The 16370-nt window shown below is 37.5% G+C and overlaps 1 protein-coding gene across 1 annotated transcript in view; it reads right to left on the bottom strand.

Annotated features, from left to right (window-relative positions):
• The window catches only part of LOC307149066 (exportin-5-like), a 58252-nt gene that overhangs the window by 26686 nt on the left and 15196 nt on the right, over window positions 1-16370 (bottom strand). The window contains exons 8-20 of the mRNA XM_079855099.1: window positions 10783-10859; window positions 9645-9674; window positions 9450-9543; window positions 9287-9358; window positions 9070-9195; window positions 8890-8980; window positions 7902-8030; window positions 5771-5841; window positions 5527-5682; window positions 3102-3143; window positions 2930-3019; window positions 2499-2698; window positions 2293-2392 (exon numbers count right to left, since the gene is read on the bottom strand). Coding sequence (XP_079711225.1) covers window positions 2293-2392; window positions 2499-2698; window positions 2930-3019; window positions 3102-3143; window positions 5527-5682; window positions 5771-5841; window positions 7902-8030; window positions 8890-8980; window positions 9070-9195; window positions 9287-9358; window positions 9450-9543; window positions 9645-9674; window positions 10783-10859 — 1278 coding nt within the window. The remainder of the gene's footprint in view (window positions 1-2292; window positions 2393-2498; window positions 2699-2929; window positions 3020-3101; window positions 3144-5526; window positions 5683-5770; window positions 5842-7901; window positions 8031-8889; window positions 8981-9069; window positions 9196-9286; window positions 9359-9449; window positions 9544-9644; window positions 9675-10782; window positions 10860-16370) is intronic.

Below are 16370 nucleotides of genomic sequence, written 5' to 3'. Positions count from 1 at the left end.
GACGCTACGGGAATGTATGAGAAGGAGATCGAGTCAGCCGACCTGCTGTATGTAGCTGATTCTGAACGAACTCGTCTTTGAGATGAACGTTTTCTAACGCATTTTTAGTCAATAAAATGTTAACACAATAGTACATATTTGACCATAAATTTTTTTGACATTATAGGGGAAGCCGAGCTTCCCTTGCAGTCTTAAAGAAATCCCCACTGACTATCACACTAAACTGCATTTGAATGTATGCGTTTCTGTACAATACAATACAATACAATACTGTGTTTGTCTGTATGAGACTAGCAGTAAGCTAGATCAACATTAGAATAACATACAGATCATATTCTAACATTTTATCATTGTTGAACTATATAACATTGATTAGTTTTATGTAAATGTGCTCACCTGTTTAATAAAGTACATGTAGGAGCGGTGGAAGTCTCGGACGTGGAGCTCTCGGCATCTCGAAAACACCGCGCTGATATTGATTCTCGTTTTAGTTCTCATTTTTTATCCAAAGTCTGCTTGCCATGGTCCATAATGTTTTTACGAAACAACAACAGCGTGCAGATAGACCTTATGAACTACACAGTTGTCCACGTCTGTCACCTTGGTTACTATCAGAGGGCTCTGGTTGCTATGGCAGTACGAGCGGAAACCAGGGAGAACGCGGATATGATGCCACTGACGGCGACAAAACGGAAATAAAGAAACGGGACGTGTCTTCGAATTAAATTACAAATTTCTCCTGATTTGAAAGTTGTTGGAAACAGTCGGGATAATGTAAGTACACAACTAAAAAATATATATAACATAGATATAGTGATTTTTGCTATTTTTAAAGCAAAAAAGTTACATATTGTACCTTTAAAAGCTTTATGATAAACCCAACCATTCTAAACCCAAAAGCGGAAAACGAATTTGACGAAGAGCATGCCAAAATGGATGCGAGGCTATTTCTCTGCAACGCTTTAGCGTATCACGATGAGCCTTGGTACATGTCATCATAAGCATGAACTGAGGCTACATGCAGCATGTCATTTTTTTCCTAACTTCTGAAAAGTTTGCCCAACACTCTTTTGATTCAGTGCAGCATAATAAGTCGAATGATATGCAGTTTTCTCATATAAGCCAATTTGAATTTTGTCGTAAAATGCAGAATTTTACGAACACATTAACGTATTGTAAAAAAAATTAAAAAATCTGTATGTGTCATTAAGACCTTATGGTCAAAATTTATAATGAAATTCAAAAACTCTTGATTAATTTAGCCTATTTTAATGATTCCTTGAGTCATACCAAGAACAATGATACCAATAATGCCAAATTTGCTTTCACCAAGAATCGGCTCAGATCATCTTAAATAAGTTGATTCTCTCTCTCTCTCTCTCTCTCTCTCTCTCTCTCTCTCTCTCTCTCTCTCTCTCTCTCTCTCTCTCTCTCTCTCATCTTCAGACCATGCTGGCAAAAAGATATCAAAAGCTTTTTCCAAACCGTTCTTGAATAACGCATCAACAAAGTTGATGGCATGGTGCCAAGGTGATTCTGAGGCTGTAACTTTTTGCATATTGGCACCAAACTTTTTGTGTCATTGGCTCCTCACACTGACCATATAACATTCATTAGGTAACAGCGTCACCTACTGGTTGAAAGTGATAAGCAATTTGTTCATATTACAAGTGGTTGTATTTATGATTTTTTTCAGCCATTTTGACTAAAATAATATAGACATTTTTTAATCACTCATTGCTCTGAAGCTCCCAGACATGCTTGCATGACTTCTTTGTGCCCATTCATTTGAGCTGCTTGCAAATATATTTATTAATAGAATTTTATTGTGATTATTATGAAATACTTTTAAGAAAATAAGCTAAATATTATAATAATATTATACTATAAAAAATAAAAAGAGTAATAAAATGAATCATATTTTACTCTGAAATTACAACACTAATATTTATGTCTTGATTTCTTCATTATCAAACGGTAAACCATCAAGCTTTCATTTTGATGGGTTGCCGGCAAATAAATAAATGCGCTGCCGTTTTCAGAGTAAAGGCACTGTATGTTCATTTACATGCTCAAAGTGTCTCATTCACGGTAAATGAAGCAAGCTGCTCTGAGACACAAAAATACAGTGTATCATGAACTACATGTGTAAATGATGCGTTTCACTCTGAATCTGATAGCACATATATTTACTTAATTAAATTGAAGCCTGAGCAATATGATAATCACACTAAGCCATATAGCGATATTCATCTTATTTCAATATATCATGCAACCCTAGGGCACACCTACCCGTGACCTGTTGATACCCATCTGGTCCTCTGTGTCAGGGTCACTGATCACCTGATCAGCACCAACATATGCCAAGAAGGTAGCAGGATCCCATAACACACTACACAACACGAAAATAAAAGAAGGATCACACATCACTCATTCATTTCAACATCTGTTTAATAAACTCAGTAAAGGCCAGTCTGGGTAACAATGTCCATTCATACCTCCTCATCTCCTCTGACAGCCACTGGGCAGTAACAGGTGCCATGAGTTCCTCCAGGAAGGCTTTCTGCTTGTTATAGTCTTTAAACTGATTGCTGATCAGTATCAGGGCTTCCATTAAAGCACACTTCTCTATTGGTGTCAGCAGCATCTCATTTGAGAACAACCTCTTCACATGCTCATACATCATATCGAAGCATGGCTGCAAATGCATGAAAAATAATCTATTATAGTTAGCGTTTATATCAAAAGAGAATGCTAATATATCACATCATTTCTTAAGGCTGATATCAAATCCTTTATCAAACTGAAAAGTATCTATTTTGAAATCCTTTTCCAGCATTAAAACGAGCAGAACAAAACATAACTACAATTAAATAGCATGTTTTGCATTGTGGAGAACTGTTTTTTGTACCTGGATGCTTTAACTTACCAGAATAAGGTCAGAATAATCTTGACACATCCTAATGATGGAGGAACAGGCATGTCTTCTGACGTTCTTTTCAGCTCGCGTTTGAGGTTCCTGAACACATCCACTGAACGTCAACAAGAGTGTTTGATTAGAGAATGATATGCAGATATGTTTACAAGTATGGGCACCTTACCTTGCGTTCATCAACCCATTCAAACGTGATGGCAGTAAATATCTTAGAAGGAAAAAAAGATATGTTGGTCTTTAACAAATCTATAATGCACTAAATAAAACATAATACAGGCTGTTAATACATAAAAACTATAGGTAAACAATATGTAAATGCATGACTTTTTATAAATACAACAGCAGAGAGAGGACAAAAAAATTATGGGGAGAAGGGGAGAGAATATAGGGGGTTAGAAAACATTGTTAACCAGATTCAAACTCACATATTACTGATTGATTGATTCTAGATCATAAGCCGTATATAACTGCACCACAGGCAAGATAGATGCCATTTTTCGCAGATAGATACAATAGATACATGATACCAGCTGCGCTTTCTCGCTCTCCCATCTCTCCGACAGCGAGTTACACACAAACCCGCCTCCCCTCACTCACTCGTTTCATTTACTCCGGATGAATATTGTTGGTGTAACGGCTTGAATTTCAGTGTGGGATTGTGCGTATTGCACATAATTTTACTCATTCCCGCAAATTTTGTGCTCACACCCAAAGTGCACGAACATAAAGCCGCCTCTCAGTGCTAAATTGAGTTATTTATTGCTGCTTATCGCACTTAAACAGTCAAAATACACACAAAATAATGTCAAAATGTCGTTCTTGGCGATTATTCACATAAACACAGTCAGATGTGTTAAATAAACGTAAACAGTTGAGAAAGAAAATACATGTGTAACAGTATGAGTGGATGCATTAGCTCCTAAAGTGACAGCAGCCTAATATGCCTGCTGCCAAATTATGAGATAACATTAAAAATATCTATATCCTCCTGGGACCCAGAAAAAAAAAGTTTTTTGAATTTAGTTTTTTTCCATGTCATCACACTGTTTAGATCACAATAAACAAATGGTAAAAAAACATTTTTGCAAAATAATATTTTATTCATAAGTTATGCTATGTCCTCTGTAGTGGACGCCAGGACTAAGTTGTTTAAAAAATAAAATTACATGAAATTATATGTATAGGCAAAAACAATGGGATTTTTTTTTCAATCACCAATAAATTTGGGGGTTTCAGGATTTTTTCAACCAAAATTTGTATAAAGATTATTCTCAACTATGTTATGAAAGAAATAACGGAATGAATTGATACACCATTTTACATTATGCAATATGTGGGTAAAATGTCCATAAATTAATATTCCCATTCAATGCAATGTATATATAAACTGTATCTAATTTGCACCTTAATGTGTTCTTGGAGCAACATTTAATGAAAAAAGAAGTGTAATAATTGGAGTAATAATTGGCAACATTTTAATAATAATATCTAATATTTCATAGGAATATTGATGTATAATTTATTTCCATATTCACTTGTTGTGTCTCCCGAAATGCCTGATAAACATGATTTAAGTCCTGGTGTCCTCTACAGTGGACACGTTTGAAATCAATGCCCTGTTCTGTAACAGAAAATATTTTTTTTTATTTGAAACCCCTTAACATTTTCCTGAGATGTTGTTTTATGAAATACAATTTGAAAAGTAGTCCAATTTAAATAATAATTACAATATATTATCATATTTCCATAAGAATGCTACATTTGATCACTAAATTAATGTCAGACATTTTTAAAGACCAAGGAGTAGTTGTTTTCATGGTGAAACCTCCAAACATTTGGTATCTCTGAAAAGTCCTGAATGTGCTCTTTACAGGACACCCAGGTTGTGTCATGTGACATGTATGACGTCAGAGAAATTCACTAAAATATAATGTCCACTACAGTGGACAAAAGTCTATTCTTGGGTCCCAGGAGGATATGGCAGTTTTTCCCAGTGGCCAGTGAAAATTCTGAGTGGCTAGTAACTTTGGAAAACCACTAGCCACAGGGGCTGGTGAGCAAAAACATTAATGTCAAGCCACAGGTATATAAAAAAAAAATAAATAATAATAATAATTTGACCCAAACAACGAAACATCCTAAAACGACAATTTGTTCAACACCCACCCCTAAATGAGGGGTAAAGATGGTGTTTTAGTGTGTGCAAAGCACTTTGCTGTCATCTCAGGCACGAAAAAATGCTTATACCTAAAGGTGAACCGCTTTTCACCTTGTTAGTTTTTCATTTTGCTTTTATTTCAGCGTTTCAAATCAATAAAAGTGTGATCACATTAGCAAAACCGGGCGAAAAAAAAAAGCCCTTTTTCAATAGTTTAGAGATACTGTATATACAGCATTCTCACACAGAAGCTCAAACCAAGCAGCTTCCTGTTGGTCAGTGTGGTGAATTCAAAATTTGCATTTGGAACTTTTTCGCTCTTAAGCAAAACGTCTGATCGTGCAGATTCCTGTGCAAAATGTTGCCGTCCAACAGTAAATATGACCGAACCTTAGTGCTTTACAATTTTGAAACACCAGATTATATCTCTTACCTTATAGAGTACTTGAGGCAGGAAGTGAGGTTGGTGTTTGACGAAGGGAAAGAGAGTGGATATGATGGTAAGAACACAGGACAGAATGAGAGGATCTCTTGTCTCATAGTTTACAACCATCTGCAGCAGCTCCATGCCCTCGTCTATGGGAAGTTTCTACAGGAGTGGAAAAAAAAAGTCTCAATGATAAGATCTGCTTTAAATCCCTCACTGCTGCACCATTAAAGAAATTGGATGGTCTTGCCTCTTTTTCGAGGATTTGGAAGAGCTGTCCACATACACTTTCAGTGAAGAAAGTCATGGCATCCCACTGAACTGTGAAGGGGACAGAGCAGAACAGAGAACCTTCTCTATCTTAGCTTCAACAGACAACAATAAGACACAAATGTAGGCATGTTAAAAGAACATTCTAAGGTAATACACAAGTACCAGCGATATACATCAATCGATTATTGTCTGTGGTAACCAACATTGTGGAACTTAATTTGTATTATGGTGTTTCAATTGTGAACATCTGTGTTTTAAGTCTATGAACTAAATTAATGAACATGAACATTTGTAAACAAATGAGGCGCCTCCTCATGAATGAGAATCTGGATACATTTAAGTGGATACATTTATGTAACTTAGTTGTTGTGAAATTACATTTATTCATCTCATCGACTAGCCTGTACCATCATGTTAATCTATAAACTGTTGTATAGGTGCTCGTGTGGGAACTGTATTAGGATGCCCGCAGATCGTCACCAGTCTTGGGCAAGGTTTCCTACTCTTATGTAGGAGTGGGGGAAAATTTGACACAGTTTGTACCGAGAGATTGATAATGATATATGGGGATTATAAAAAAAGTATTTGGGTGGATTCTCACCATTATAGGCTGGTTGTTTACACACACTATGGACACACATCTATGTTCAAGCACCTTATAAAAGTGAATTTTGCATAATAGGTCCCCTTTAAGTCCTGCAAGTTGCGAAGTGGGGCCTCAATGGACTGGATTGTTTGACCAGTTCTGACGCTCCCCTTGTGCATCAATGAGCCATGACCCTGATGCCAGTTCACCGGTTGTCCTTTGTTGCACCAATTTTGGTAGGTACCAACCACTGAATACTGGGGAAAACCCCATAATGCCTGCTACAGACTGTGCGATTTCGGCAATCCTATAATATCATTACAAAACACACTGTACGACATGGATATAATAAACTTGTGTACGACATGTATGTAGACTGTACGATGACGACACCTATTGAATCATAGGCTATGACGCAAGTTTGTAAAGAAGAATAAAATGTCATCAGCATGTGCTAATGGTAAACATAGGTCGCAGATATAGCAAGATGAATCACACTTTGGCAATTGTGGTTTTTATGTGCGCTGAAAAAAATAGGAGGAAGCAAAAGAGTAGAATATGGACACATTCGTGACTACGGAAAAGGGCGTCTTTAAACCTCTCTCACTGTGTGATGTAGGACCACCGTTTAGGAGCCACGACCACAGAAAATCGCCACGATTGGTCATCTTTCGTCAGGGACAGCTCAAAATAATACAAAGTGTACCAGGGATAAGACTTGCTGTTTTGGAGATGCTCTGACCCAGTCATCTTGCCATCACTGTAGGGCCATTGTCAGAGTCACTCAGATATTTTTGCTTGACCATTTTTTCTTCCAACACATGAAATACAAGAACTGACTGTCCACTTGCTGCCTAATACCGTATATCCCACCACTTGACAGGTGCCATTGACCCAATATAATCAATGTTATCCACTTCACCAGTCTGTGATTTTAATGTTGTGGCTGATCAGTGTATGTACATAGAATAATCCCAAATATATAAATTTGACCACATAGTGAAATTGTGTAGGACAAGGCAAGGGTGATGGGTCAAAGTAAGAGTTCATTAAAAAACCGACCACTCTGATAAAGCAAAAGCTTACATATTTTTGATGCACTCAATTTGTTCAAAAGGACAGATTTTGTATATAACTTGTATGATGGCCTCACAAACCAAAAAGAAATGTGATGGACTATTGTTTATGAAATGTTTTTCTGTTCTACGGTGATTCTTTGGAGAAATTTAAAAAAACGTTTGGAACCTGGCATATCCTGAGGTTAAATGATTATAGCTGTGTGTCTGAAAAACAGGTCTAATTCTTGTCAGAATTCTACCTCATTATGTAATCTCTGCATTAAAATAATGTTTCCAATGCAATGAACCAGGGCTCTGAACTGGTTATGAAGAATCTGTCACACTAGCATAGTTGTGACCAAAAGAAAAAAAAGCAGAAAGCAGCAGCACATTTACAAAAACAGCACAAACTTTTGGCAGATGCAAAAGTACCTACCATAAGAAAATGTAGCAACAATACTCACGTGTTGTATTCCCAGTATCTATAGGTGTGTTGATCTGATACTGCGCCCACTCCCTTGCAATTTGAAAGGCCTCAAAAGGGACAATTTTACAAGCCAGACGAACTGCTTCCCCCTGCTGAGCCCTGAAAGCTGTTTAACAAATATTGTTAAGGGGTAAACCGAACAATTGCACATTTTTATAGAAAGAGAAAGAAAAAAATACCAATAATCTTTAAAAATACAATATTCATTTTCTTTCTTTGTGATCATTTTCAAACCATATTTATTTCTGCCATAACTTTACACATCACACAGGGCATGCACTGGTTGGTGGGGGATTTTTCTTCTTCTGTTATTAATTTTCCTAACCACATCAAATTCAATCACATCATATTCATCATCCGCCCTCAAGTCCATGTTCTCTCCTGTCCTCTACAGTCAGTGAATGGGCAGAACCAGCTGGTACCATCAGAAGGTACAAAATCAATAACTGGAACCTTTAATCTCTCTCTCACACACACACACTCCCTGTGGTGAAACAAGCTACAGATTGATCTGACTGCACTGACACTATTTGATGAGAACTGAGCTGGAAGATGACTTCACTGTTTACTGAAGAGCTGCTTTATAGCCGAATTGAGCTAATTTAGTAATTGATGATCTTTACACAGAAACTGAATTCACTTCAGCTGAAAAAAGGATTTGGAAAATTATAATCAGATAATTACAGGATTGTATATGTTTAGTTTATGCTCAGTACAAGAGTGAAACAATGTATTGTTAAAACAAAGTGAAAACTTGAAAAAAAAAAAAAATTTAAATCAGCAATGTTGTCAGTAACTGGGTTTCTGTGTTGTCACGTTGTCATCAGCTAAATAAGATTCTTGCTGTTAATCAACATGAATTGCTCTGCAATGCATTGATTTACTTTTAAAAGTGTGCATAACCTTTAAAACTGATGTGATAACAGTACGTTTAACTTACTAGTTACTAACCAACAATAACTCACAATTAAAGAAGCAGTTGAAATCTTCATCACTATCAAAGTCCACTCTGGAGAATTCACAAGCTGGACAATCATTCTTGGAGGGAAATCCAGTCTGTAAAAGGCAAACAGAGCAATTAAGTATGATTAAGTATGATAGCAATTACTCAAAACTGCTCTGTGTCTGGGATATACAGCACTTACTTTCACAAGATTGATCCTTGCTGATCTTAAATATTTTATGGCCACTGGGCCAATTACAGGATCTCTCGAAATAATTTCATGTCGGAATAAGTTTCCCCAGGTCATTTGCGTGGACGACCTCAGAAACTGTTTAGAGTAATATATAAATACATGATTAAATATGAAATGCAAGATTTAGTAAAAAATCTTAAAGGTTGACCACTGAATGCAGTTCAACCTGGCTGGGATGAGTAGTGAAGGCAAGAAGAGATTCCATGTATTTATTCAGGTTAACAGGAACTCTAAAACACTAAAAAGAAACATAAAAATATTCTGCATTTCTCATAAGAGGAAAAAAGTATAAATGATACACAACAGTGATGCTCATGTGACCACCTCACCACTAGAGAGCAGATTTGTCTACCCAGGGCACAGAGAACCTGACACAGCATCTTCAAAAAAGTGTATCTTCTTTCCACGACGGCACCCGATGATCTGAATTTGGACGATGGACAGTTTTGGTAAAACTAACAGAAGTGAACTCAGTTGTTCTAAACTAAGCTTGAGTTGGTTTCAATAGAAAAATGTAAACTCACTGGTTACAAAGAGCTGCACCATCTGCCGACCTATAGTAAAATAAAATCCAAACAGCATTATGCAGTCATTCGAACAGTATCATTTAGAGTATAAGTCATTTAGATCAGGGTTCCTCAAATCTGTTCCTGGAGGGCCACTGTCCTACAGAGTTAAGTTTTAACTCTTATCAAACACACATGAACAACCTAATCAAGGTCTTCAGAAGTCTTTTCACACTTGACATAGTTAACCCTGGGTCATTCTATAACCCCAGGTAAACGGAATCCTGGGTTATCATGCTTCACGTTTCACACTGCTCATAATTTACCCGGAATTAACAATTAATCCTGGGTATTCATAAGGAAACGTTTCACATTGTACATTCCTAAACCATGGGCTAACGTCATACTCGTTAGTATGCGTACTAACTTTTTGCATACTCGCGGTGCCAGTGTCACTGACTGGACAAAAGCAGCACGTGACCTGTTTACTTAAAGGCTCTAGCTGTCACATTCACGTTAGTTTGGACTCGTTATGTTTTGTCATCATCTGCATTTGTCCTCATTTGTTGTCACGGACACTAATCATGTTCAGCTCATCAGTCACCATCATTACCACCTGTATATAGGTTCAGTGTTCGGTGGTGTCGATGTATAGTGTGTGTTGCTACTGCCTGTTTGCCCATCCTGTGGAATATTTAGTGTTATTAAACTTGTTGGAACTTTATTCATCGCCTGTTTGCCTGCAACCACCCGTGACACTAGCATTGTGCATCCTGATATTTGATGACTGTAATAGCAAGTTTTTTCTGAGTGAATGTTTCGAACTACAAAAGGTAAGAATGAAACGGTCTCTTCTTCACTCCAATTGTCGCGTACAAAAAATGGGTCCAGAACAGGGTTTTCTATCCAAGAGTAAAAAGCGGTCCTAACCTGCATCTAAATTACAAGTGTGAAACACTCTTTTACCTGGGGTTAAAAGCAGTGTTTAGAACGACGATAACTCATGGTTAAGTGCAGTGTGAAAAGTCTTAGAGATACTAGAAAATTGCTGGTAGGCGAGTTTGATCACGTTTTAAGTTAAACTCTGCAGGACAGTGGCCCTCCAAGGCCAGGTTTGAGGAACCCTGATTTAGAATAAGCTTAAACGTTTACTTACTGTGCAGCAGACAGGATATAGTTCATGATGACTTCATCAAAGAGTACCGAAAATGGCTTTCTCTCCTCTAACTTCCCCTGTGGAAGAAAAGAATTTGCTCAGTCAAAAACACTTCAACTGATCACTCAAACATAAACTCTTGACACTAAATAGCACTAAAATTAACTTCACACAACATAGTGCTGCTAGTCGAGGCTTGACAGTAAAGGGATAGTTCACCCAAACATGAAAATTAGCCCATGATTTACTCGCCCTCTATCCATCCTAGGTGTATATGACATTCTTCTGTTAGACGAATACAATCAGAGTTATATAAAAAAATGTCCTTGCTCTTCCAAGCTTTATAATGGCCATGAATGGACGGTTCTGTTTTGAAGTCCATAAAAGTGCATCTATCCATGATAAAAGTGCATCTATCCATCATAAAAGTGCATCTATCCATGATAAAAGTGCATCTATCCATGATAAAAGTGCATAAAAGTGCATCTATCCATGATAAAAGTGCATCTATCCATCATAAAAGTGCATCTATCCATCATAAAAGTGCATCTATCCATCATAAAAGTGCTCCACACGGCTCCGGGGGCCTTCTGAAGTGAAGCGTTGCGTTTGTGTAAGAAAAATATCCATATTTAAAACTTTATCAACTAAAATAACTACTGTAGCTTCCGACAGACGGCCGTACGTATCGATTTACGGCGGAAGAGCATAACCCTTGACTTGATGCACTGATGAACGCGGAAGTGCAGAGGATAGAGCAAAACAAAACACCAATCATGAATTAGAAGTCTAAAATGAGAATTTTTAAAGATTAATGTCAGAGGCGCTTGAGTTTGTTGCCCAGCCCTGTTTGTTTGAACTGCTCCTACATCCTACGTCATACATCGTAGTGTTACTCTTTTGGCGTACAGTAAGTCGACTTGCGTAGGCCGTCTGCCGTAAGATAGTTATATTTTTCTTACACGAACGCATCGCTTCACTTCAGATGGCCTTTTTTAACCCCCCAGAGCAGTGTGGATTACTTTTATCATGGATGAATCCATTTTTATGGACTTCACAAGAAACGGCCATTCACTGCCATTATAAAGCTTGGAAGAGCCAGGACATTTATGTTTGTCTCTTACTCAATTCTCAGTGCCACTTGAGTTGGAAAAATAGAATACAGTGCAATCAGTCGGACGTACAGTGACATTACAAAATAATTAAAATAGTAAAAAGATGACACATAGATAAACTTCTCATCTGGTAAAACACCGCTGTATCATATTTTGCACAGCTGCTGAAGTAATCTATTGGAGATTGGAAAAGACCTTTCAGTTGACATTTCAATTAAAGATTGACACCAGATTGCGACACCTCTATAGCTCTTGCTCTCTCCCTTCGTTTTGCTTGAGTGTAATAATGTAATAATTGGCTGAATATCCTCAGTTGTCTGACGCTGCCGTGAAATTACTTCTTCCTTTCGCCTCTACTTATCTGTGCGAGGCCGGATATATTGACTGCCTTAATCAAATTACAGAAATCAGCCCTGGGTGAAGGAAGACATCAGGCTTGCCCTGTCCAACATTGAACCGCAAATTGCGCTTCTTTGTAAAAGGAAGCAAAAATCACCTGCTGATTCCTACAATCAAGATGCTATTTTATTCAGAATGGTGGAACTTACATAGAACATACAAATACAAACTCAATTAGTAAGTACAGAAAAAAGCAAGTGGACTTGGTATATAGGCTTATTATTAGAGTCTTATTGTACATTTCCTGAATGGCTACATTTCAAACTTTCCAATGTCATGTATGCAAGGGAAAGGTACGGTGGCCAAGAGAGCTCAACGCGCTGCAAATAAAGAAAACACATGCAAATAGAAAAACACCCACAAATTAAGAAAACATCTTCATCAGTTTCACAACACATGTGTGCTCCAAATACTCACAACACATCCAAATACAGAAACACGCTGCAAAAGTTCACAACACAACCAAAAACAGAAACTTGCTGCAGACCACAACGGAAATATTTCCAGGGGACCCCAAGTCAAGTCAAGTCATCTTCATTTATATAGCGCTTTTAACAATGTAGATTGTTTCAAAGCAGCTTTACAGAGATAAGCGTATAATTTAAGGTAACAGAGATTGTTTCGGCTTTACAGCAGAGTTAAGTTATTTCCATCTAAAGTTAGTTTTGATTGATTTGCTTCCGTCGCAATGATCATTTGTTATTAAATTAGGGGCCGCTAAGACGACACCATTCCCTCTACACAGACTTTAAACGCGAACCTGTGAGAAACACTGATGGCGTTCACATGAGCATTTAGAATGAGTTCTATAGTTATGTGCGTTTGAATATATGCAGGTTTGGAATTCCCTACAAGCCAAGCCTAAACAAAGTACTTGTCTTTCCCTATAAATTTTGATAAAGAATTTTATTTTATTTTGTTGCTTTGGGGTAGGAACGCGAAACGGATTTTCCCGACAACGCCTTATCTGTAGAGTGGTAGTGGGATCCTCCATAGGGAGAGACTAGTTGGCACTTCAGCACTGCGTTGTCATCGGTCCAGGCGAAGGTCCTTCATCAGATCTGGATACGGCCTGGATCTGGCAGGCTGCAGGAAAACCTCGGGATAAACACAGACACTAAAATTAGCGTAGATGCCATTCTTCTCATGATGTAACGAGTACATCAGGATTTTTGGGAAGTGTTCCCGGTTCCGGCTGACCTAATCTATGCAGCCTAACATTAAATTATAGAAGTCTATAATGTATTATGTGAATGCTAGGTCAAAGAGATGTGTCTTTAATCTGGCTTTGAACTGACAGAGTGTGTCTGCTTCCCGGACAATGGTAGGAAGACTGTTCCAGAGTTTTGGTGCTAAATAGGAAAAGGATCTACCGCCAGCAGTCGATTTTGATATTCTAGGTATTATCAACTGGCCGGAATTTTGAGATCGCAATAGACGTGACGGACTATAATGCGTTAAGAGCTCGCTCAAGTACTGCGGAGCTAAACCATTTAGTGCTTTGTAAGTGATCAGCAATATTTTAAAATTGATGCGATGTTTAATAGGGAGCCAGTGCAGTTTTGACAGAACTGGGCTAATATGGTCATGCTTCCTGGTTCTGGTAAGAACTCGAGCTGCTGCGTTTTGAACCAGCTGTAGTTTGTTTATTAAGCGTGCAGGGCAACCACCCAGTAGAGCATTACAATAATCTAGCATTGAGGTCATGAACGCATGAACTAATTGTTCCGCATTTGTCAATGAGAGCATATGGCGTAATTTAGATATATTTTTAAGATGGAAAAATGCAGTTTTACAGATACTAGACACGTGACTTTCAAATGAAAGATTGGTATCAAAGAGCACACCCAGGTTCCTAACCGACGACGAAGACTTAACAGAGCAGCCATCGAGTGTTAGACAGTATTCTAGATTATTACGTGAGGAAGTTTTTTGTCCAATAATTAGAAACTCTGTTTTTTCAGAATTTAGAAGTAGGAAATTACAAGTCATCCAATTTTTTATATCCGCTATGCATTCCGTTAATTTTGTGAATTGATAAGTTTCGTTAGGTTTTGAAGAAATATAGAGCTGAGTATCATCGGCATAACAGTGAAAGCTAATGCCATGTTTCCTAATGATATCTCCTAAGGGTAGCATGTACAGAGTGAACAGCAACGGTCCTAATACTGAGCCTTGTGGTACGCCATACTGAACTTGTGATCGATGAGACATCTCATCATTTACTGCTACAAACTGATAACGGTCAGATAAGTATGATTTAAACCATGCTAGTGCAATTCCCGTAATGCCAACATAATGGTCTAATCTATTTAAAAGAACGTTGTGGTCAATGGTGTCAAATGCAGCACTAAGATTGAGTAACACTAATAGAGAGATACAACCACGATCGGATGATAAGAGCAAATCATTTGTGACTCTAATGAGAGCTGTCTCGGTACTATGGTACGGTCTAAATCCTGACTGGAAATCCTCGCAGATATCATTTCTTTCAAGAAAGGAACACAGTTGTGAGGATACTGCCTTTTCTAATATCTTTGACAGAAAAGGTAGATTCGAGATCGGCCTGTAATTGACTAATTCTGTAGGATCAAGTTGCGTTTTTTTAACAAGCGGTTTAATCATAGCCAGCTTAAAGTTTTTTGGTATGTATCCTAGAGACAAAGACGAATTAATGATATTAAGAAGAGGATCTATGACCTCTGGAAGTATTTCTTTCAGTAGCTTAGTCGGTATAGGGTCTAACATACATGTTGTAGATTTAGATGATTTAATGAGTTTAGTAAATTCTTCCTCTCCTATAGCAACGAATGAATCAAATTTTTCCTCAGGGAGACTACAATGCACTGCCTGATGCGATACTGTAGAAGATGGTTGCATAGTTATAATTTTGTCCCTGATATTATCAATCTTATAATTGAAGACGTTCATAAAGTCATTACTGCTGTGTTGCTTGGAAACTTCTGGGCTTGAAGCTTTATTTTTCGTTAGTTTAGCCACCGTTTCAAATAAATACCTAGGATTATGTTTATTTTCTTCTAATAGGGTTGAAAAATAAGCAGATCTAGCAGCTTTTAAAGCCTCTCTGTAAGCAATAGAGCTCTCCTTCCATGAAATGCGAAATACCTCTAGTTTTGTTTTCTTCCAGTTGCGCTCCATTTTTCTGGCTGCTCTCTTAAGGGCCCGAGTGTGCTCATTGTACCACGGCGTTGGACTATTTTCTTTAATCTTCTTTAAGCGCAACGGAGCAACTGTGTCTAAAGTGCTGGAAAAGAGAGAGTTAAACGTTTCTGTTGTAATATCTAGTTCTTCTAAGCTATCTGAGATGCTGAGATGATGAAACTGATTAGGAAGATTATTAATAAAGCAATCTTTAGTAGCAGAAGTGATAGGTCTCACATATTTGAAACACGGAGTCGGCTTTGCAGCCTTGGCTAAATGCAAATTACACGAGACTAGATAATGATCTGAGATGTCATCGCTCTGCTGCAGAATTTCAACGGCATCAACATCTATTCCGTGTGATAATATTAGATCTAGAGTATGATTACGACGATGAGTAGGTCCTGACACGTGTTGTCTAACTCCAATTGAATTTACAATGTCTTTAAATGCCAATCCCAATGCATCTTTTTCATTATCGATGTGTATATTAAAATCACCAACAATTAGTACTTTATCTGCAGTCAATATTAATTCTGATAGAAAGTCCGCAAATTCTTTGATAAAGTCTGTATGGTGCCCTGGTGGCCTGTATACAGTAGCCAACACAAATCTCAAACGTGATTTATCGTTTACACTATATATTTTTACATTAAGCACCAATGCTTCAAAATAATTATATTTAAAACTTGATTTCTTAGTGGTTTTGAAACTATTACTATAAATTACAGCAACACCACCCCCTTTGCGTTTCAGACGAGGCTCATGTTTATAACAGTAATCTTGCGGGGTTGATTCATTTAAAGTAATGTAATCGTTTGGTTTTAGCCAGGTTTCTGTCAAACACAGCACATCTAGGTTATTATCTGAAATCATATCGTTAACAACGAGTGCTTTTGAAGTAAGCGATCG

Source organism: Squalius cephalus, assembly GCF_949319135.1.
Source record: "Squalius cephalus genome assembly, chromosome: 21".
NCBI lineage: Eukaryota > Metazoa > Chordata > Actinopteri > Cypriniformes > Leuciscidae > Squalius > Squalius cephalus.
The sequence above is the reverse complement of the archived record's forward strand: the minus strand, read 5'-3'. Positions and strand labels throughout refer to the sequence as shown.